Source organism: Oryzias latipes, chromosome 2 (assembly GCF_053564925.1).
Source record: "Oryzias latipes strain Hd-rR chromosome 2, Olatipes_Hd-rR_3.1".
Classification (NCBI taxonomy): Eukaryota; Metazoa; Chordata; class Actinopteri; order Beloniformes; family Adrianichthyidae; genus Oryzias; species Oryzias latipes.
Genome location: NC_136238.1, coordinates 5279060 through 5300215, shown reverse-complemented (window position 1 = coordinate 5300215; position 21156 = coordinate 5279060). Strand labels below are relative to the sequence as shown.

Below are 21156 nucleotides of genomic sequence, written 5' to 3'. Positions count from 1 at the left end.
CCGATCTTTGAACCGGAGGTGACGTAACCGGCCACATTCGAACACTTTCATACACAAAGCGCCCTTGTAGTTTCCCGTTGCCATAGTTACCGGTGGAGAGGGCGAGACTGCTCCTGTGACCTAGTAAAATGGCGACCACAGTGTAGAACGGGACGTGAATGTGAGTAGTTTGTATCATCCGCGGCGCTAGCTGCCCCCTCGGCCGCCGTGGAGCCTTATTACCGCGTCGGTTCCGCGTTATTACGGCGGAGGATGAGTCTTTTCTGGTCCAAATGAGACAAATGCTGTAGGGTTTGGGGTTCGGTTGAGCAGAAAGAGCGCAGAACGACCCGCTAACGTTAGCTGTGGTCATGGACTGATCAGCCATTGTTTACATGCAGCTTCTGTCTGCAGCTTCCTCTGATGTTTCTCTGCTTCTCCTTTGCTTCTCTGAAGGATCTAAAGTGAGTTCAGGACAGGATTCAGGTCTGCGGTTCCATTGTTCAGCATATGGAGATCAGGATGGCCTTAAATGTCTTTGGTAAGCATCTTATTAAAATCTTATTTTTTTGTCATTTTAATCACCATTTGAGTGAATTGGCATCCTCTAATCGGTTAAAGGTTGTACATTTTTTTTAGAGAACAGAAGAAATGTGACCGTAACAGTTTAGTCCAAGGCAACTGTGCGTAAAGTTTCATTTCAGAGAAGAGAAGAGATTTAGACATTCCTCTAAAGTCAGATGACAATTTCCCAAAACCGCCGGCTAGCTTCCTGGTGCAGAAAGACGGTGTGTCCAACAGGTTTGCACGGCGCCATGACAGCCAGGAGCAGACGCTCCCTGAGCAGGAATGGAGGACAGGATGCAGAAGCCTCCGTGAGGGGCAGATAAGGCCGTGGAGGAGGTCTGACACGGGGCAGGAAGGCCGCCTACTGGTGTCACACACAGATATGGACGATGGCAGAAAACCCCACTTCAGAAGGTTTCTGTACCACAGAAGCCGAAAAGATGGTCGGATTTAAGTCTTTAGCTGCTCCGCTGGTCACCCAACAGAGGAATTCAGCAAAAAAAACATTGTATTTATGAAAAACAACAACCTTATCTTAAAAAAAACCCAAGATGTTCAGGTTGACCTCAACTGGTCAGGATCTCCGGTTACCAAAGATACGACTCTGAGGTCATTTTTAATCACGGTCGGATTCAAGGACACATCCGTCTGAGGTGTCCGGCCCGATTCCAGAAGCTCCTTCCAACAGGAAGTGAGCGTCCAAGTCCTTATCATCTCTACAGAAACGCTTAAAGCTCTAAAGGAGTTTGGTTCTGTGATCCAGAGACGACCACGACTGTAAATCTGGAATCCAAACATGCTCATGAGGATCATCCTGTGGAAAAAAACTATATAGTGTCTCTTGGCTGAAATATAATGTGTTTGAAGGACGGTGTTGTGCTCTATGGTCTGTTTGACTGATGACTAATGGGGAAATGATTAACTTTAGCTGCAGCTCATCCATTGTCCACATGGTGGCAGTGTCTGAAAGGGAAGGAGCTTTAAGGAAGTGAGGGACAGTAGCTACTGTGTATTTATCATTGACTGTGAAAACAATGGACGGCTCAACCCCTCCTGTCTCCTGTTCCCAAATAGGAAGTACCGTTGCTTCCTGATACGGGCGCCGCCTTGTTGAAACCAGTCCACAGTGATTGGTCCGAGACGCTCTAAGTCATCGTATCCATGGCAACTACTGTCGCCATTGCAGTTGATGCGATGACTCTGGCTGTGTCCAAACTCGACTGCTGCATCCCGGTCCTTCCGGGTGATGTTGTCCTTCGTCCAGTGGCTAGGCCGGATGTAACGGCTGTGAATTTGGACGATAATTCCAGCCGTTACATCCGTGAATGTCATGTTGCCTAGCAACCGTGAGTCCCGAAAACAGAGCGGAGTATTGAACCAGCTCAAAGTTTTCCTGCCTTATTTGATCCAACTTTTAATCTTGGAGGTGTAATTATAAAAACGTGTAATCATTTTTTAACACCGTCTCCCACTTCACAGTCTGCCACCGTTATCAGAAAATATCTAGGTTTGGCTGCAATGCATCTTGGGATATGTACAGCATAGACGGATACAGCAGATCAATCCTTGAAATCTGGGAAAAAGAAGGCCGTATCTTAGAGGCCGCATTTGAAGGAGTCGTTGAATTTGGACAGCTCGTGTCGCGTGACGTAAGCAGCCTTCAAATGCAGCCCAGGAAGAATGCAGCCCTAGAATTCGGACACGGCCTCAGAGCGATGACTGTCTACCGGATTCAACATGGCGGCGCCCGTGTCACGAAGCAACGGTGATGGATTTGGCCTCGTTTCACAAGAGCTGGAGGTTTCTACGGGTGATGTCACACCTCCATTCCTCCATTGTCTCTACAGTCTATGGTGCTTCCACGATGCTTTTGTACTGTCAATGGGATTCAGTTTGGTTTACAGCCCCATTCACACACACACATTCACATACACATCCACACACACATTTGCAGACATATACAAACATTTTGCTTCCATAAAAGTCACTTCTGTCACCACCAGGAGGAATGTGGTGTTCGGGGTCTTGCCAAAGGACACTTCACCACTTAGCCGTACAAGGCGGTAACCAAACCTGTGACTCATAGGTCAGAGGTCGCCCCCCCTCCCCTTGTCTGATGCCTCTTTGTGTTTCCAGATCATGACGATTATCGGCCGCCGGTGTGGAAGTCCTACTGTGAGTACAGGTCTTTGCTTGAATCGGTGTCCATGTTGTCAGTCGGCGGTCCTCACACACCAACTGTCTGTCGCAGTGTACCAGCTCCAGCAGGAGGCGCCACACCCCCGCAGAGTCACCTGCACCTCCGAGGTGAGACGCTTCCTCCCACCTCACTGTCCAGCCTTGTTTCAGATCCAACCTTTAAACCTGGAAAAGCCGATTTTCGTCAGTGCAGATTTTCCAAACGTCTTTCTTGGTTTGACTTGCAGCTGTTCAGCGGGTTGTTACCCATTCAATATAAACCTTTATTTTTTTTTTTTTAAATCAGCTTATTTAAGGTCACTCTGTGCTACTCCCCACTCTAGTGCAGACTTTGCCTGGGGGTAGTAAAGATGTGGGAGGGCACATCTGGTGTTTGTGGTTCCTATGGAAAACTGCTGAATGACCTGAGAGGGGCAGCTGGTGCTGACCGACAACAAACCGGTGGGCAGGAGGAATGAAAAAAGAACCCCAGACCCCCCCCCACATCTTCACGCCATTTCACAGACTCGCTGCTCTTATTCATTGTGGGGGTGTCAAGGTGTCGTGGTGATATTATGGCATGTATTTCACATTTCAGGAAGTGAAAAAGTTAACTTTTCAAACTATTTTCTCTAATAAATGTCGACTACTTTTGACGTGAAACAGAAAAGTTCACTCGTGTTTCCTCTTTGCTGCCTTCTGAAATCCTTCAGACTAAAGTTTTCAGTCAAAAATAGATTTGAAAGGCTTTGTGGAAGCTCACAAACACCACTCTGCCACGGGTGGAGGTTCAGAATCGGTCTATTTTTTGCGCTTAGGCTCATGAAAACAGCAGCGAGTCTCTCCTGCAGATGCGTGTCATGTTTGCCTCCGGCTCCAGAACAACTCATTTCATCATCCTCTCCAAAGAGGGACTGAAAATAGGCTCCCCTCCCCGTCTGATTCCGCTCCTCCCCTCAGCTCTCCACGGCGTGATGCTGAGAGTCGGCCACCAGCAGCTCTGGTTGCCGTCTGCGGTGACGCTCTTCACGTCTAAAAAGATTCTTCCAGAAAAGCTCTGAACCTCTCCGCTCCAGCCCCCGGATTGATATTCACAGCCGTGCTCGCCGCCCCCCGCTGATTTATTGGCTCAGCAGCAGTTTTGTGGGGAACCACACAATGTCTGACTCATGCACTATTCTCTGTGCACACACACTCACCAGGCAGCTTCGGGGTCCTGAAGCCCCTCCCACATGTTTGACATGGAAAACCTTTGTGTCCCCGCAGGTGGAGAACCGTCCTAAATACTACGGCAGAGAGTAAGTCCTCCTCCTTCTCCTCCTCCTCCTCCTCCCTGCGGCCATGTTGGCGCCTTTTCCACCATGACGGGTCTGCTGGAGGTTCTGCTCTGCTTCCGCTCAGGTTCCACGGGATGATCTCCAGGGAGGAAACGGACCAGCTCCTGAGTCAGGCCGAAGGCAGCTACCTCATCCGAGAGAGCCAGAGGCAGCCGGGCACCTACACCCTGGCCCTGAGGTGGGTTTGATCCCCGACCAGGAGCTCAGTTTTAAGTTCACAGAAACTCAAAGTCTCAAGTTTGGGGCGGTTTGCCAAAAGAAAAAAACATCTAAATGTTTTAAACCTTTCCAAACAAACCGCAGGAGATGAAAACGACAACGTTGTTTCAGAAGCACGGAGGTGGAAGTTCATAATTCGCACTTGTTGTGCAGATTATTGTGAAGTACATTTGTGTCTTTGTGACTCAAAGCTGCAGCTGAACTGAAAATGGTTCATTCAACAGGCCGTCGAGACTTTTTTATGCAATCCACCACAGTTACTGCTGGACAAATATGACAGAAAGCATCTAAAAAACTACCATCCAACTTAATAATCTTTGTTTTTTTGGGGCAAAAGCCTCACATGGAAAAAAAATACGTTTAAGGTGCTTTTGCCTCCGATATTTGTAATTTTTAAGACAAATTATTTAAAATACTTCAATACCAGACTTCATTTTTGCATTTGTTTGATTTTCTTGATCCTCATCTCTCTAAATTGTTTTAGCTGATGCTCCGCCCCACATCTCCAAGCCTCTCCTGATTGGTTAAATTTATAACAGTATTTCAGTGGCCTGTCATTCAGAGGTGGGACCACACAGTTGGAAAAATAATAGTTTCAGGTGAAACTAATCCAGCTTTTTAAACCCTGCAAACATTGTTTACATGAAACTATTACCTGAAGAGACTAAATCATCAAAGAAAATGTGAAATTTTCGGCTGAAAAGACACAATCATGACGGGAACCACATTTTACTCTGAGGATTTACACTCAGAAAAGATGAAAATTCATTTTTCTGCTCATGGAAATGGCTGTGAAAACCTAAAATAACTGCCGTGCTGTAATCTTTTCACTCTAGTTTCTGCGTCGCCGTACAAATGCTTTTCTTTGTCTTTTTTTCTGACCTGCAGTCGGTTTTCTACATTTTCTCCGAGCGACAGTCACACTTTTGAATTGGCGCACGGCTTGATATAAATGTGGTTTTGGGTCAGTCGGTCTATTCATAGCGATGCCACTCTTCCACCTGCGCTCTGACGGCCGTTCTAATTGCCTTCCATAAATACACCCTCCCTGACTGTCTCTGTGGGGGCAAAAAAAAGGATTTTGGGTTAATGACTCACTTGTGCCACTCAGATCCTGCAATGAATCTGTTGGGAAGGAGCTGAGAAGGCGTGGCCCCATTTAAGTCGACGGGTTTTTCTGTTGAGCTTGATGGTAAACCAGAGAAAGACCGGTTTCAACTGGAGGTCAGACCCAAAACGTCCCCCGTTTTCCACCAAAACCACCAATTCTTCATATTTCCATCAAACAAATGAAAACCACCATTATTAAAGTGCAGTAAAGAACAGCTGTCCGTCTCTGTTATAGTTTTAATCAACATTTTATTCCACATTGTCTTTTATTGTGGTTTTTTGTAGTTTTTTGTTTCGTTTAGGGTGAATTTAACTTTCTACAGAGACTGCAGATGAAGCAAAGCCTTCTGGGTAATTCTAGCATGTTCAGAGAAACACATGAATTCAAGCTGAAATAACTAACTAAAGATAAAGCATAGAAACATCAATGTACATGTTTTCTAAATAAATATTTGATCTTATAAATGAGAGTCATAAAAGTTCATTATTCATATTTAGCTATATTTAATTAAATTAACCACCTTTTAGCTCTTTTAATGGAACGAGTGATATGTGTGTCCTTTTTGTTAAAATAATAAAAATAAAATGTTTACATTCTGTTGAAGGAACGATAAACGGTCTGGTTCCTCTTTCCTCCTTTTTCAGGTTTGGGAATCAAACCCGAAACTTCCGTCTGTACCATGACGGGAAGCATTTTGTGGGCGAGAAGAGGTTCGAGTCCATCCATGACCTGGTGACGGACGGCCTCATCACGCTCTACATCGAGACGAAGGTGCACTTCCGGATCCGTCCTCCCTAAACACTGTGTCCGCCGTGACCTGACCTTCACCTCTTCTCTTTAAGGCGGCGGAGTACATCGCCAAGATGACCATCAACCCCATCTACGAGCACGTGGGCTACACCACCCTGAACCAGGAGCCCACCCTGAAAAACCAGGTGCAGCGCTGCCCGGACGAGCCCGACGCCGCCCGCGGCAGGAACGACTGCAGCACGGAGAGGGTGAGGAGCAAACAGAACCTCTGCTCAAGAGACGCAAAAGTGTAAATGTCAGAGATGAAGAGAGTAACCGAACCTTAGGATGCAAAAACCCAAAGAGGAAGAGGACAGGTTTATGGGATGGAAGTGAGGATGAATAGAAGAAGGGCAGAAAGAAACGGGTCAGGAAACCAGGGGGATGGAGTCCTTCAGGCATCGACTGGACAGAGTCAGAGACATGCAGGTAGAGTTAGGGACAGTTAGGTGGAGTCAGAGACAGACAGGTGGAGTCAGAGACAGATGAGTGGAGTCTGGGACAGAAAGATAGAATAAGGGACAGACATCCGGAGTTAGGGACAGAGTGGTAGAGTTAAGGATAGATGGGTGGAGTCAGGGACAGACGGGTGGAGTCAGAAAGTTTCAGTCCTGTTTGACGTGGATCTTTTTATTTTGAAAATATATCACACTAAGTGAAGTGCTGAGTTCTGGTCCGACCTATCAGTCAGGAATGGATTCATTCTGAGTCCGTCCTCAGAAATAGCCTGCATGAGGATTTCTTCGTCACTGCTCTTACCTGCGTCAGTAAACCTTATGTAACCAGAACGCTGCGCCTCCGAGGTGAACTAGTGCAGAACTATTCTAGTCGCAGCCTCCAGAAGACGCAGCTCAGGCCGCGTGGGCTGCAGGCAGAGGTGATCGGAGAATCCGAACAGACCATAAATGGAGCCGCAGGACGGAGGACCGGCGGAAGCTGGAGGTGGAGGAGGAGGATGGATGCAGTGATGGCCTCCCGCCAAGAGCTCTGCAGTAAAATTACATAACCGCAGAGATCCCCCAAAGGCACAGCTGGAGCTCAATGTTCAAGAGGAGCACCTCCCCTGCAGGCTGGACGCCACCACTCCTGCGCTCCTCCAAACACGCACGCTCTTCAATTTAGCAATAGAACCAGGCGTGGAGCGGTCGGCGCCGAGACTCCCGAGGCCTCGCGTGACCTGCGGCTCCACTGCGCCTCATTCATCACTGTCTGCGTGCTGCATGTGTGCACTCGTGCAGGGGGGGGGTTGCAGACACAGCAATGCAGGCGTGACTTTGAGCTGTAGCTCTGCAGGGAAAAAACACTCAAACGTCGTCTTCCTGCTGGGATTCAGGCAGACGTAACCAACTCAGCTCTGAGGATATAAAGATCATTTCATCCATCATGGCTCTGAATCTGGAGCCAGCAACCTTTAAAATCCTCCAAAATCATCCAATTAGTGATGCTTTCTTGTTTCAAATGCATTCAAAGCAAACAATTTCAGTTAAAAAAGCAGATTTTTATGTCAGAATAAGGTTGAAAGCTTCCATTCCGTCTGTCATTTTCCTCTCATTTTAACGGAAAAAATGCTGCTTGAGTTTCTGTAATTAATAAATCATAAATGTAAATCAGAGAAGTCGACACCACAAGGTAAAGGGGGGGGGTTAAGAAAAGAATAAAACAGCAGCTGGTCTGTAAGCTGCCCCCCCCCTCCCCCCTCCCACCGGGACAATCGATGAGGCAGAATTGGTTGTGAACAACAGGCCCCGCTGCACCCTGATTGGCTCGCTCCCCTCTGATTATGACCTGTTAAATTCATGCGCTGTAGCCCCCCCCCCCCCCCCCCCCCCCCACGCTGCTTCTGTCTGGAGAGCGTGTGATGGGGAGGGCGGATAAACCGAGCCACGTGGGCGGGAGCGCTCACCTAGAGGACACGCAGGAATTCTGTCACATCAGTCCGTGCGGTCGGATCACTCCGACTCTCTCCGGCTTCGTTTGGATCTCCATGGATGTTTCCCTGAACCATGCGGCTCCATCTCCGGGCTGCGATGATCCAACCGGCTGATCTTCCTCCTCCTAACCCCGCAGGACCTCCTTCACGCCCCCCTCTCCAGTTTGGACGCTCTCGTTAGATGGAGAGTGCGTAGTTTGAAACCGGCTTTTATTTTGAAAACCCCTTCCTTTAAAAGTCTTTTATTCCTATTTGGCAAATTCAACTTTTTTTTCTTCCAGTTTTCCAGATTTAGTTTTTCTTTTATTTAAATCCTTTTTTTTTTTTTTTTACCCACAATGCCGAGCAGAGAGTCGCCTGCTGTTGTCAAAGGAGGCAAAAAGCAGCATCGGAGGCGGAGAGAGAAGAAAAGCTCTCTGTCTAACTTCACCCTCGGCTTAACGGATCCGGTCCCGACCCCCGTACTCTTTGTTAAGCGGGCTCCGGCCCCCCCTAAACCCCCCTCCCCCGCTTCCACCTTCTGGCAGCCAATCAGATCGTTTGCCCTTTCACAGCTGACATCGCTGGTGCGGCGGGCGACCCTGAGGGAGAGCGACCTGGCACCCAAATACGAGAAGGTTCACAACTTCAAGGTGAGCTGTGTGCGTTTGTGTGCGTCTGTGTGCGTCTGTGTGCGTTTGTGTGCGTCTGTGTGCGTTTGTGTGCGTCTGTGTGCGTTTGTGTGCGTCTGTGTGCGTTTGTGTGCGTCTGTGTGTAGTCCGGCTGTTGTGTTTGTTAGGAGTGATGTGTGTGAAGGTCAGAGCTTCAGAGTTCCTCAGAAACACACACGGGTCATCAGGATGTCACCACAGCAGCCATAAATCAGTGGATTCAAACCTCTTTTTCTGACTCTTACATTCCTCTCCATCTGTCCAGGTTCACACATTCAGGGGCCCCCACTGGTGTGAATACTGTGCCAACTTCATGTGGGGTCTCATCGCTCAGGGTGTGAAGTGCGCAGGTACGGACGCTCTTCTGTTCAAACCCTTCCACCCTTCTTTTAGCCTGGATTTAAATCTCATTTAAATCTCGTTTCCTCGGACAGACTGCGGGCTGAACGTCCACAAGCAGTGCTCCAAGGTGGTGCCCAACGACTGCCAGCCCGACCTCCGGCACGTCAAGAAGGTGTACAGCTGCGACCTGACCACGCTGGTGAAAGCCCACAACACCAAGAGGCCCATGGTGGTGGACATGTGCATCCAGGAGATCGAGGCTAGAGGTGAGGCAAAAGAGGGGATTAGAAACCACCGCTTCTCTGTAGAGACCCACTCCCATGAAATGATGAAGGAGGTCACATATAAAGAAAACTATTGAAGAAGCTGCATTTCCAGAAGAAAATCCAGGGTTGATGCTATATTACTGAATGAAAATGACACTTAAAGGGTAATATTTGGCAAGATAAATAAATTAAATAAATAAATGATTGAAGTTGACCATAAATAAAGTGAAAACAGCACAAAACAAAAAAGATATTTTTGTGAAAAATGCCAGGTATCGACAAGCGAGCTTCTAAACCAAGGATTCCCCATTTATTTCAATGGAGGCAGAAATCCTGGAATAGCTGGAAAAGTTCAAGGATTTGAAGGACCAAATGTCACAGCTGGAAAAAGCTGAAAGAGCTGAAGATTTGAACAGTTGAATGGTTGAAATGGCTGAAAAGGGTAGAAGGAGTTAAGCAGGAAAACATGGTGGAAAATACTAAAATAAAGAAAGAGAAACAGGAAAACAATAGCTTTAAAATGGCATGTAAACAGAGTGCTCTCAGCAACAAGGAGGTGAATTTCTAATGAACTCCTGGAGCTCTGCAGAAAGTATTTCCTAGAAAACGACACAGGTTTTTGATTGGCTTTGAATCTAGAGGAACCGATGGTCGGAGTGGGACTTTAAAGTCCACAATCCTGTAGTTTGCTTTGATAAAATGTCTGAAACAAGTCACTGTTCCAAACCTCCAGGTCTTCAGTCTGAAGGGTTGTACAGAATTTCCGGCTTCAGCGAGCTGATAGAGGACGTCAAGTTGGCCTTTGACAGAGGTGAGCGGCGCCCCCTGCTGGCTTTTATGTGCTGTTGCTTTTTCCTCATCGGCCTTTCCCACCTTGGCAGACGGAGAAAAAGCGGACATTTCCTCCAGCGCGTATGAAGACATCAACATCATCACTGGAGCCCTGAAGCTGTACTTCCGGGACCTGCCCATTCCCCTCATCACCTACGACGCGTACCCCCGCTTCATTGAAGCTGCCAGTAGGTGTTCCGCCCCCCCCTGAAGGTTTGAAACTCGCTTTAGGGTTTCATCGTCAGGACTCGATATTGCTTTTTTGCAGAGATTTCAGATCCAGAGAAACTGCTGGAGTCTCTCCACGAAGCCTTAAAGCTGTTGCCGCCGGCGCACTGCGAGACGCTGCGATACCTCATGGGTCACCTCAAGAGGTCTGAGCACCTCCACGGCCTTTGATGGCGCCCCACCTCTGCCCCCCGTATATCTCACCTTTAACCGTTTGTTCACTCAGAGTCACCCAGTACGAGAAGGAAAACCTGATGTCCAGCGAGAACCTGGGGATCGTCTTCGGCCCCACGCTGATGCGGGCCCCCGGCCTGGACGCCATGACGGCGCTCAACGACATCCGGTACCAGAGACTGGTGGTGGAAACCCTCATCGCCCACGAGGACGTCGTCTTCTGAGAGCGGAGACGAGGGGGAAAACTCTGGAGATGCTTGAAAGTCTTCAAACCCATTTTTTAGCGTTGAAGAAGCTGAGAAGAAATGAAGGAAGTTCTGAAGGAGAAACCGTAACGAATAAACCAGCGAGAGGACAGAAGGATGCCATTTCTCTCTCGCTGTGGGATCCATCCTTCTGTCTTCATCCCTCCTTTCTTAAATTGGACTCCTTCACATTTTTTATTTCCCATAAAATTAGAAAGCGTTTGTGCCTCCCACCTCCGAAACAAAACGAGCCTCGGAGCGCAGGATGAGTCACTACGTTCAGGAAGACGGCAAACCCAACGCTCCATCAAAGGGAGAGTTTGACGTGTGCGTTAAGGAGGACAGCATGAGAAGTGACATCATAAGGTCTATTTTAGGTGCAGAGGAAGCGTTTTTCCTCCATAACCTTCGTCACAAATGCTTTCCTTCGCTTCAGTTCCAGATGTTTGCTGTCCATTTCTGGCTCTGAAGGTTAAGACAGCAGGATGAATGAATCAAAGAAGTGACCCGCCCACCCCTCAGAAGGATTTCACGTGATCTGGACCTACTCAGTCTCTTTTTTCTCTCTCATGAACTACTTTAGCTAACCTAAAATTGCACAGAGATCTAAAAAGCAAAAAACAGCCTTTTATTACTCAAGAGTAAATCAGTTCTGTTATCGGGTAAAGACGACGGCGGTTCGTCTGCGTTCTCTCCTCCACCCGCCTGAGGATGAAGTCGCAGACGACAGCCGCGTCAGGGGAATGTAAAAAAAGTAGTGCCAGTCCACACGATGTGTTGTCATTCGCTCGTGTCCACAAGCAGCAGGTGAACATGTGACCGGCTTCGTTTGACTATTTTAGCTGCTCTAAAGCAAATCTGCTTGGTTTGTAGAAGTAATCGCTACTTGAAGGTTCCTGCTCCGGTATAAGTGTTGGACGATTAACATGAAGGACTAAAATTTTTCTTCTTTATTGCGCGTAATTATTTGGTAAAGATGGATGTATCTCAGCACTCTGAACCCCGTCCTTTACCCCATTTTTGTCGGGGCGTTGCTTTCAGTTTGGCTTTAAATGCAGAGTTGGATTTAGATTAAACGGAATGGCATTAAAATTCGTTTTTCTAAACTTTTTCTTAGTTCCATGAAGATCGTTTTTCCACGTACCTGCATCCGATTAACAATTTGTGAGCCTCCAGTGATCTGTTTCTTTTTTTTTTAGCATAATGAAATCTGTATTTTTTATCATTGTCATTGCTGTGAAGTATTTTCTATGTTTTATGCATGGTGGAATTAAATTATTGATGATGGCTTACAACCTGTGGAATGAATTTACTTTATTATTTGATTTTGTTTTTTATTTGAATTGGTTTATTTAAAGCAATCAAAGCCAGAATAATGCACAAAACAATACAATCAGTAATTATACATTCATACAGAGACGTATCAACTTAGGATATTTAGACGGTAAATTAATTGTCGTTATTAACATGTTATGTCTTCACCTTAATGAAATTCATTATTTTTTTAACCTTTTATCTGGATCTAAATGTTCTGAACAGTTTGGGGGAAATAACATACTGGAAAAACTTTATTGATACATAGTTTAATACGAAAAAAGGTCTCCAAATACATAGTGTGGTACAATTTAAAATGAAAATGTATTCAAAATGAAGTTATTAGTCACTAAAAACCACAAAATAAAATGCAAACATAAATAATAAAAATATTTAGAAATGGGGAGAATTTTTCCTCAAAACTTTACCAAAATATTTTAATTATTTCTAACTGTAATTGTAGGTACAATTTTATAGAAAATGTAATGTTATGACAGTTAAAGAATAAATATAAATAAATAAAAGTAGTTCCGCGTGCTCGCTGGTGACGTTGATCTTGGCTGCCGTCAGGCCCAGAGAACGCACGCGCTCCCGTCCGCGTTCACGCACGTTCCCGGGCGCCGCAGGGTCTCCAGCGGATTCGGCGGCCCCGTCCTGAGGTCCTCTGCCACAGTTATCTACGTGTTACCGCTACTTTTTATTCAGGCGAACGACGTATTTGTAGCTTTTAAAACCAGTTTGATAGACAATAGTAACGAAATTCTTTATTAAAATATAAAAAGGATTCGTGCTTCGGCCTCGCGGCTCATAATGGCGGCTCTGCAAACGTGACGCAGTTATCGCAGCGAAATCGGTGAGTTACTTTCACGCTGTTACAGCACTAAATACGTTTCTGATATAATTCAATAAGACAAATGTTATATTCTGTATGGCTAGTTAATGTTTTAGTTAGTAATAGTGAACAGTAAAGTTTAACTTCTTAACTCTGAGCAACGACTTTGCTAGCAAGCGGTAGCCCCCCCCCCCCCGCCTTTAATATTCAAGTTTTTTATTTTTAGATTTCCATTAAGAAAAAACTTAAGTTAAGCGTTTAAAACTGAAAATAATTTTTTAAAGGTTTCTTGGTTTCTTGAGCTTTTCTTTTTGTTGAAGCAGGTAAGTTTTATTTTGTTAACAATTTTTTGTGACATGAAGATTGTAATTGTGTGCATTTAAAGACCCCCTCCAATGTTTTTTATTTTTTATGTTTTTGCATGTAAACTAGCGGCAAAACGTGTTAATAAATGGATAATGGGAAAGGAGGGTGGGCTTAGTCTGCACCATCAGCCCCACCCACAACCAAGAGGTGAATTTCTAATTATCCTTTTTTTTGTTTGGTTATTTTGGCTGAAAACGGCATAATCATAATTGAAAGACCACTACATTGAAAATTGATCAAAAGATGGTTGGAGTGGGTCATAAACTTTTTTTTAATGATTTGAAAACTTTTATTGTGTGCATTTAAGTATAAAAGTAGAGTTAAATTCAAAAAATGTTAAACCTGTCTAAAGGAGAGATAAATTGATCAGTGAGAAGTGAAGAAACAATTTTTTTTAACATTTTAAATTATTTAGAAAATCTTTTAATGATCTATGAAACACATTATTATGCAATAAAAACAACAACCAAGTACACATCCTGTAAAGCAGTGCTCCAGCTGCCCTGTGAAACACTACCTACCAGGGAACATTCAATGAAGTTAGGGTTTGTGGCTACCCAATTTGTAATGGCTACCTGATCCGTCCATGCATGCACAAATATTAAGTCATTGTGACCAACATTGCGACAGCATCGCAAAGTCTGAGGCCATGGGTCTCCACCAGAGAAAGGCAGTTTGTCCTTTCTGGTTGAGAGTTCCTGCCTCAGGTGGAGGAGTTTTGGTATCTTGGAATCTTGTTCTCGAGTGAGGGAAGATCGGAGCATGAGATCGACATGCAGATTGGTGTGGCGTCCACTGTGATACGTGGCGTCCACTATGCCAGTCCGTTTTGGTTAAGTGGAGAGTGAGTGAGAAAGCGAAGCTCTTCATTTACCGGTGGATCTTTGCTCCATACTCACCTATGGTCATGAGCAATGGGTCATGACCGAAAGAACAAGGTCTTGGATACAAGTGGCTGAAAGGAGTTTCCTCCATCAGGTGGCTGGGTTCTCCCTTAGAGATAAGGCGAGGAGCCCAGTCTGCCAGAGAGACTCTTAGTAGAGCCGCGGCTCCTCCATGTTGAGAGGAATCCGCTTAGGTGGTTCAGCCATCTGGTTCGGATGCCTCCTGGACACTTTGCTGGTGGTGTTTCGGGAAGGTCCCATTGGGCGGAGGACACATCGGAAAAACTAAGTCTCTCAGCTGGCCAGGATAATCCTTGGAATTCCCTGAGAGGAGCAACATGAAGTGGCCAGAGAGAGGAAAGTCAGGACATTAATGCTTAGATTGCTGCCCGTGAACCAGAAAATGGAGTGGAAGAAGAGTGGAAGAAAATGGATGGAGTGAATATGCTTGTGGTAAGAAAAATCTTCCTACATAGTTAAAGTTAGTTTATTTATTTAGCTAGTTTAGCTAATTTCTTTAACTTTGGCATTTTTTGAATGGAAGTCTCTTAAAGTCTATTTTAAGTTTAGACCCCCATGTACTAGTAAGTTTAAATTTACCCTGAGTAGTGAGAAAGGATCGTATTAATATTAGGGAACTCATTACTATTAACCTACCATTAACATATGCGTATTTAGCCCCCACTTTATGGTTCCGAGTTTGTTACAAACAAAATAAGGTAATTTAAAGCAGTGGTCCCCAATCTTTTTGTCACCGCGGAACGGTATAACGCAAGGCACGTTTACCGCGGACCCGTGGGGGTGGGGGTGGGGGGCTGAGGTGCAACGCAAGGTGTGTATCACGTGATGTTTGGTGTCGCGACTTTGTTGTGCGTTAAGTGTTACGAATGTAACGGAGAGAATCCGGTCACTTTTCAAAATAAAACGTTCTTTTCGAGAGAAAAAAAACAATAAAATGGAAATTATTTTTTCTTTCTGTGCGTCCCGGTGTCAAAATTTCCCACGGCCCGGTGCCAAGTGTCCCCGGCCCGATACCGGTCCGCGGCCCGGTGGTTGGGGACCACTGATTTAAAGGCCACAGGATTTTTTTTAAAGTTTTTTTTTATCTGACGTCAATGATCTTATCTATATTGGATTGGACCCAAAAGAATTTCAAACATTACTTTGTCCTACTTTGCCATTTTAATGGTTGACGTCAGAAAATATTTATCAGGTGTTAACATTTGTACTTTTTCATTTATCCATTAATGTGCATTTCTAACTCCCAAGTTAATGACAAAAAGCTTTGAGTTTTGATTGACCAGATGAGATCCCAGGTACAACCTGCTGAATCAAGTTTCCCCTTTACGACATAAGTCTCTCTGTGAGATGGCACTAGCTCAGCCAGTTTGGAGGAACTCAAATTAACCTGCTAGTCTTGATACTGCCACTAACTAAACAACTTGAGGTTTTGTTTGCTGCCTCCACCAAAAAGCAAACATCGCAAAGCATTTAACATTTTCAGGTTGAATGAGGAGGAGGTCCTGTGGCTGACCTGTTGTTGAAGGGAATTTGGGGCGGGGTTTAGAAGTTGTTTTATGTAGCTGTCACTGCAACTTGATTTGTGCAATCTCATCTAAATGTTAGTAAGTATGCATGTCATGGCCCATTCATAGATCCGATTGTCCTACTGGGGTTTCATGGCCTCGTTGGCGCAGTAGGCAGCGCGTCAGTCTCATAATCTGAAGGTCGTGAGTTCGAGCCTCACACGGGGCATAGATTTTTTCTCCTCTTCATAAATTACAACCCTTTATGCCTTTAGATGCGATTTGATGAAATCTTTCCATTTGTAATGGTCGCCTGGCAATTTTTAACTGTAGGTTTAACTATGGCTCCAGCAGTTAAGGACTGCAAGGACAATGTTGTTTTCGCTACAATGGAAAAATACTTATAAAGGCCAGGAAATGCAAGTCACCATGCCCGGCTAGCTCAGTCGGTAGAGCATGAGACTCTTAATCTCAGGGTCGTGGGTTCGAGCCCCACGTTGGGCGTAACATTTTTTAGAGTTGTAGTGACAGATCGTATAAGAGAAAAGGATTCTCACAGTAAACTGTAATATAACTGAAGGTTTTATTCATAGATTATTGATGTAGACAAATAATTAATCGTGGCAACCACTAAAGTGGGCTTTTGAAGTGAAAAGAAAGGTCCCTCTAGGGACAAAGGGTTTTAAAACATATTTCGGTATTTAAGTTTACAAGCTGTTACAAGATTTACATGATCGAGGCAAAGGTCATGCTTTAACTATTAGAAAAAATGCATAGCTCTCAGGTAATTGAGTTGCTAGTGAATAGGTGGAGCCTGCGGTAAGTATGATCCTATGACTTGTCCTCTCAGTCATATCAGTAAGTTTCTCACATGCTTTTGTTCTTGATGAAAAGTATTCCAACCAACACACTCACACACCGTGTTAAAGGATAGTATTCGGTGTGTGGTCAGGTGGTGTCATCTCCTCGTTAGTATAGTGGTAAGTATCCCCGCCTGTCACGCGGGAGACCGGGGTTCGATTCCCCGACGGGGAGTGTGATATCTTTTTTTTTTCTTTTATGTGTTCTATGATACTTTCTTAAAGCTGAAAAAAATAATTCTTGTTTGGTTTTGGTTTGGTTTAATTCAAACTTTTTATTCATGTGAATTTGGTTTGATCATCCCTAACAATCATGTGTTGGTAGTTCAGTGGTGAAAGTTCCACTCTCTGCACAGGGGTGACACAAAAGCAAAGTTATAGTTCCACTATCTATCACACACCTAAGTTTGCAAAATTTGTTCTCCACATTTGACCCATCCCCTGGGGGAGCAGTGAACTGCAGACACAACCGCGCTCAGGAACCATTTTGGTGGTTGAACCACCCCCAATCCAACCCCTTAATGCTGAATGTCAAGCAGGGAGCCATTATGTCCCATTTTTTAAGTTTTTGGTCTGTTTCGGCCAGTGTAATTTGTTTTACCCCTCATTTTTTCATAGCCTGTCACTTTTATTCTCATGTGAACCTGAAAAGTAAACAAAAACCACATTGCCATATTCCGCCGAGTTTTGACAAGTTCTCCTGTTAAGGAAAAAGATACTGATGCATTGGCCGGGAATCGAACCCGGGCCTCCCGCGTGGCAGGCGAGAATTCTACCACTGAACCACCAATGCACTGGAACTGAGTAGTATCCTCTATCACCCCATTCCAAAACTGACGCCGAGACTACTGGGTGGGGTGGGCCAGCGGCTGCTGACGTGGTGTCTGTGGCAGACCTTGACCTTCCACCCTACACCTTGGGTGTTCCCAGCCTGGGTTTGAACTCATGACCTTCCAGTCACAGGGCCGACATGGAACGTCACTTGTAGGAAGGTCAGAGTGCGCTGGTGGGTCGGAAGAAGGAACAAAGAGGAAGCGGAAACAGGAACAGAGGTCTCCACTAAGTAGTTGGCCTAGAGGGCAGGCGGGTCAGGCCAGCAGTTAGCTGGCAGGTCAGGCATAAATTAAAGGATGGGGTGCCTCCGAGACCACCACTGGAACAGAGACGCGATGGGGTACTACCTCCAAGACCACCACTGGAACAGAGTCGAGCTGGGGTGCATCTGCGCATGCACGGGAACAAGAAGGGCTCGTTCAAGAGGGCAGCGGCGGTGGCGGCAATAATAACTCCTCTTCGAGGCAAGAGTTGGCGAGAGTCTAATATGTCGTGGTCTTTCGTGTCATCTTACAATGTTCTGATCTCGTGCTGGCACATGTTATATCATCTCCTCGTTAGTATAGTGGTAAGTATCCCCGCCTGTCACGCGGGAGACCGGGGTTCGATTCCCCGACGGGGAGTGATAATAATTTTTTTCTGGAACACCGTGGGTAACAATATTGTTTGAAGTTGCATTGGCCGGGAATCTAACGGAAGCCCAACAGGCAGCTTGGTGGTTAAACAGAAACCAGTCACTGTGAGGACTGTTACAAAATGGTCTGACGGTGCCATGGAAAGCCTGCGTGATGCCTTGGAAACCACAGACTGGTCTGTTCTGTATGAACCTCATGGTGACGACCCGGATGGACTAACAGACTGTCTCTCGGATTACATCAAATTCTGCACGGACAACTCCATCCGTGTTAGAGGGTGCAATGTTACCCAAACAACAAACCCTGGGTTACTTGTGAGCTGAAGGCCCTTCTGAATGATAGGAAAGAGGCCTACAGAGGAAGGGAAAATGTCCAGCTGAAGGAAATGTGGATCGAGCGAATTAGCTGAACAAGTTCTTTAACAGGTTTGATTCCAGCTCCCCCTCCCCCAGCTGTCCCCCCACTCCTCTTTTGGGTGACCAACGGACTTCTTCTCACCTTCCAGGGCCATTAACACCTCTGCTTTCCCCACCTCCCTCCCCCAGCTGTCCTGCAAGGCACCTGAACCAGTTTTTAAACAGGTTCGATACCTGCTCCCCCTCCCCCAGCAGTCCACCCACTTCTCCTCTGAACGACCACTGGACTTCTTCCACTCACCTTCCAGGGCCATCAGCACCTCTGAAATCCCCACCTCCCTCCCCACAGCTGACATCTTTCACAGACCCTGCAACGTCCCCCACCCCCCAGACTGGACTGTTCATCACACCCACTCAAGTGAGGAGAGTGCCGGAGAGGCTCAACCAGCAAAGGGCTGCTGGACCTGATGGCATCAGTCCCTGGGTACTCAAGAACTGTTCCAGTTAGCTATGTGGTGTACTCCAGCACCTGTACAACCTGAGCCTTAACCTTCAGAGGATCCCAGTTCTATGGAGTGCCAAAGAAGAACCATCCTGAGGCCCCTAGTGACTACAGGCCTATAGCACTGAGCTCCCATGTTATGAAGGTCATGGAGCTGGTGCTGTCACACCTCAGACCCCTGGTGAGCCCCTTCCAAGACCCTTTGCAGTTTGCATACCAACCCAAGGCTGGAGTGGAGAATGCACTGATATACCTGCTGCAGAGGGCACACTCCTCCCTGGAAAACCCGAACACCACAGTGAATATCATGTTCTTTGACTTCTCTTCAGCCTTCAACACCATCCAGCTGAGACTGATGAGGGAGAAGTTAGGGAAGATGCAGGTGGATGCCCCCCTGGTCTTGTGAATTGAGGACTACCTGACATGTCGACCACAGTTTATGATACTGCAGAGCTGTGTGTCTGACACCCTTATAAGCAACAAAGGAGACCCTCAGGGAATCATGCTGTCCACCTTCCTATTTACCACCTACACAGCTGACTTCCAGCACTACTCTGAGTTTTGTCAACCTCAGAAGTACTCTGACGACACAGCTATAGTCGGATGTGTGAAAAATGGATGGTAAGAGGAGTACAGGAGGCTCTTGGAGCGTTTCGTCAGGTGGTCTGGGGAAAATTACCTGCAGCTGAACGTGGCCAAGACAAAAGAGATGGTGATTGACTTTAGCAGGAGGAAGTCTCCGCCCTCCCCAGTCTGTATCGGTGGGACGGATGTAGAAATTGTCTCGTCCTACAAGTTCCTGGGTGTACATCTGGACGATAAACTGGACTTGTCCACTAACACTGACACTAACACTTTACTTCCTGAGTAGACTCAGGTCCTTCAATGTTTGCAGTAGGATGCTCCACATGTCCTACCGGTCTGTCATGGCGAGCACCATCTTCTTTGCTGCACTGTGCTGTCGTACTGGCATCAAAGCAAAGGACGCCAACAGACTGAATAAACTCATTAGAAAAGCAGGGTCTGTTATTGGCTCCAAGCTTGCCAATTTGGAGGAGGTAGTGGGGGACAGACTACTGGCTAAACTGGGGACCATAATGGACAATCCCTCCAGTCCCCTCTTCAGGGACGTGGACAAACTGAGAAGCAGTTTCAACAGCACTTATACACCCCCGCTGTGCCAGAGAACAATAGAGGAAGTCATTCCTGCCATCAGCCATTAGACTTCACAATTCATCTGGCAGACTTGGATGTAAATAAGATTGAGTGTTCTAGAGTTTATTGACTGTATAGTTATTTTATTTTTTCTCTTTTCTTCCCTGTATATTCTGTGTCTTGTGTTTATCTTTATTCCCCTATTTCCATGGTATTGCTACTACAACTAAATTTCCTTACGGGGATTAATAAAGTTGGTCTTGAATTACTTTGATAGCTGCTACAATCCTCAAGTTTTGGGGTTGACAAGCACCACTACTGACAGAACCAGAAAAAAACAGCCATCAAAAATGTAGAAATTTAAGTAGAAAACAGACCTATAAAAAGCTAGCGCCCAACGTGGGGCTCGAACCCACGACCCTGAGATTAAGAGTCTCATGCTCTACCGACTGAGCTAGCCGGGCTTGTCATAGTTTATTTTTATTACTCCTTCTTCAGTGTGGAGGAGGTGCATGGGTGTTTTAACGGCAGTTAAAATGTCAATGTGGTAACAGCACTGCCATAATCTCACAAGCGGTGAAAAGGTATATTGGATTTAAAGTTTTAAGAACTAATGTAGAGGATAAATGAGAAGAGTCATGGAGAGTGACTCACCCAGTTGTTGCCGACAAAGTCATGCCTGTGCAATGTTTGCGTCATCTCCTCGTTAGTATAGTGGTGAGTATCCCCGCCTGTCACGCGGGAGACCGGGGTTCGATTCCCCGACGGGGAGTTCAATTTGTTTTAACCCTAATTTAAATACTTTTTCACAGCCTGTCACTTTCATTCTAATGTTAACCCGAAAAGTAAACATAAGCCATACTGCAATATTCAACAATTTTTGACAAATTCTCCTGTTATCATGCAAAGATAAAAGGTAACGTTGCATTGGCCGGGAATCGAACCCGGGCCTCCCGCGTGGCAGGCGAGAATTCTACCACTGAACCACCAATGCACTGGAAATGAGAAAGATTGTGTATCACCACATTCGACAACTGACTCCAAGA

General features: G+C 45.9%; 1 protein-coding gene and 8 non-coding genes across 9 annotated transcripts; 6 read left to right on the top strand and 3 right to left on the bottom strand.

Annotated features, from left to right (window-relative positions):
• Positions 1–21: 21 nt before the first annotated feature.
• LOC101159729 (N-chimaerin) lies at positions 22–12141 on the top strand. The gene is made up of 15 exons (XM_004066624.5): positions 22–160; positions 436–520; positions 2683–2721; positions 2798–2853; positions 3991–4022; positions 4126–4239; positions 6036–6162; positions 6234–6389; positions 8665–8742; positions 9026–9110; positions 9195–9368; positions 10102–10179; positions 10250–10387; positions 10468–10573; positions 10654–12141. Exons 2-15 carry the CDS (start codon positions 490–492, stop codon positions 10823–10825), a joined length of 1386 nt encoding a protein of 461 aa, XP_004066672.1. The 5' UTR covers positions 22–160; positions 436–489; the 3' UTR covers positions 10826–12141.
• Positions 12142–15924: 3783 nt separating this feature from the next.
• On the top strand, positions 15925–15997 carry trnam-cau (transfer RNA methionine (anticodon CAU)). The gene has a single exon. It is a non-coding gene; the product is annotated as a tRNA-Met (tRNA).
• A 202-nt stretch (positions 15998–16199) lies between these two features.
• On the top strand, positions 16200–16272 carry trnak-cuu (transfer RNA lysine (anticodon CUU)). The gene has a single exon. It is a non-coding gene; the product is annotated as a tRNA-Lys (tRNA).
• A 459-nt stretch (positions 16273–16731) lies between these two features.
• trnad-guc (transfer RNA aspartic acid (anticodon GUC)) lies at positions 16732–16803 on the top strand. Its single transcript has one exon. It is a non-coding gene; the product is annotated as a tRNA-Asp (tRNA).
• Positions 16804–17350: 547 nt separating this feature from the next.
• On the bottom strand, positions 17351–17421 carry trnag-gcc (transfer RNA glycine (anticodon GCC)). The gene has a single exon. It is a non-coding gene; the product is annotated as a tRNA-Gly (tRNA).
• A 592-nt stretch (positions 17422–18013) lies between these two features.
• Positions 18014–18085, top strand: trnad-guc (transfer RNA aspartic acid (anticodon GUC)). Its single transcript has one exon. It is a non-coding gene; the product is annotated as a tRNA-Asp (tRNA).
• A 2416-nt stretch (positions 18086–20501) lies between these two features.
• trnak-cuu (transfer RNA lysine (anticodon CUU)) lies at positions 20502–20574 on the bottom strand. Its single transcript has one exon. It is a non-coding gene; the product is annotated as a tRNA-Lys (tRNA).
• Positions 20575–20810: 236 nt separating this feature from the next.
• trnad-guc (transfer RNA aspartic acid (anticodon GUC)) lies at positions 20811–20882 on the top strand. The gene has a single exon. It is a non-coding gene; the product is annotated as a tRNA-Asp (tRNA).
• Positions 20883–21033: 151 nt separating this feature from the next.
• trnag-gcc (transfer RNA glycine (anticodon GCC)) lies at positions 21034–21104 on the bottom strand. The gene has a single exon. It is a non-coding gene; the product is annotated as a tRNA-Gly (tRNA).
• Positions 21105–21156: the final 52 nt, after the last annotated feature.

What these genes read in the sequence shown, in the direction of transcription:
- LOC101159729 (XM_004066624.5), top strand. Translation starts at nt 490, where the DNA reads ATGGAGATCAGGATGGCCTTAAATGTCTTTG. An exon ending in ACGACTGCAGCACGGAGAGG is followed by an intron (nt 6,390 to 8,664) that starts GTGAGGAGCAAA and finishes GCCCTTTCACAG; the next exon opens with CTGACATCGCTGGTGCGGCG. An exon ending in CCGCTTCATTGAAGCTGCCA is followed by an intron (nt 10,388 to 10,467) that starts GTAGGTGTTCCG and finishes GCTTTTTTGCAG; the next exon opens with AGATTTCAGATCCAGAGAAA.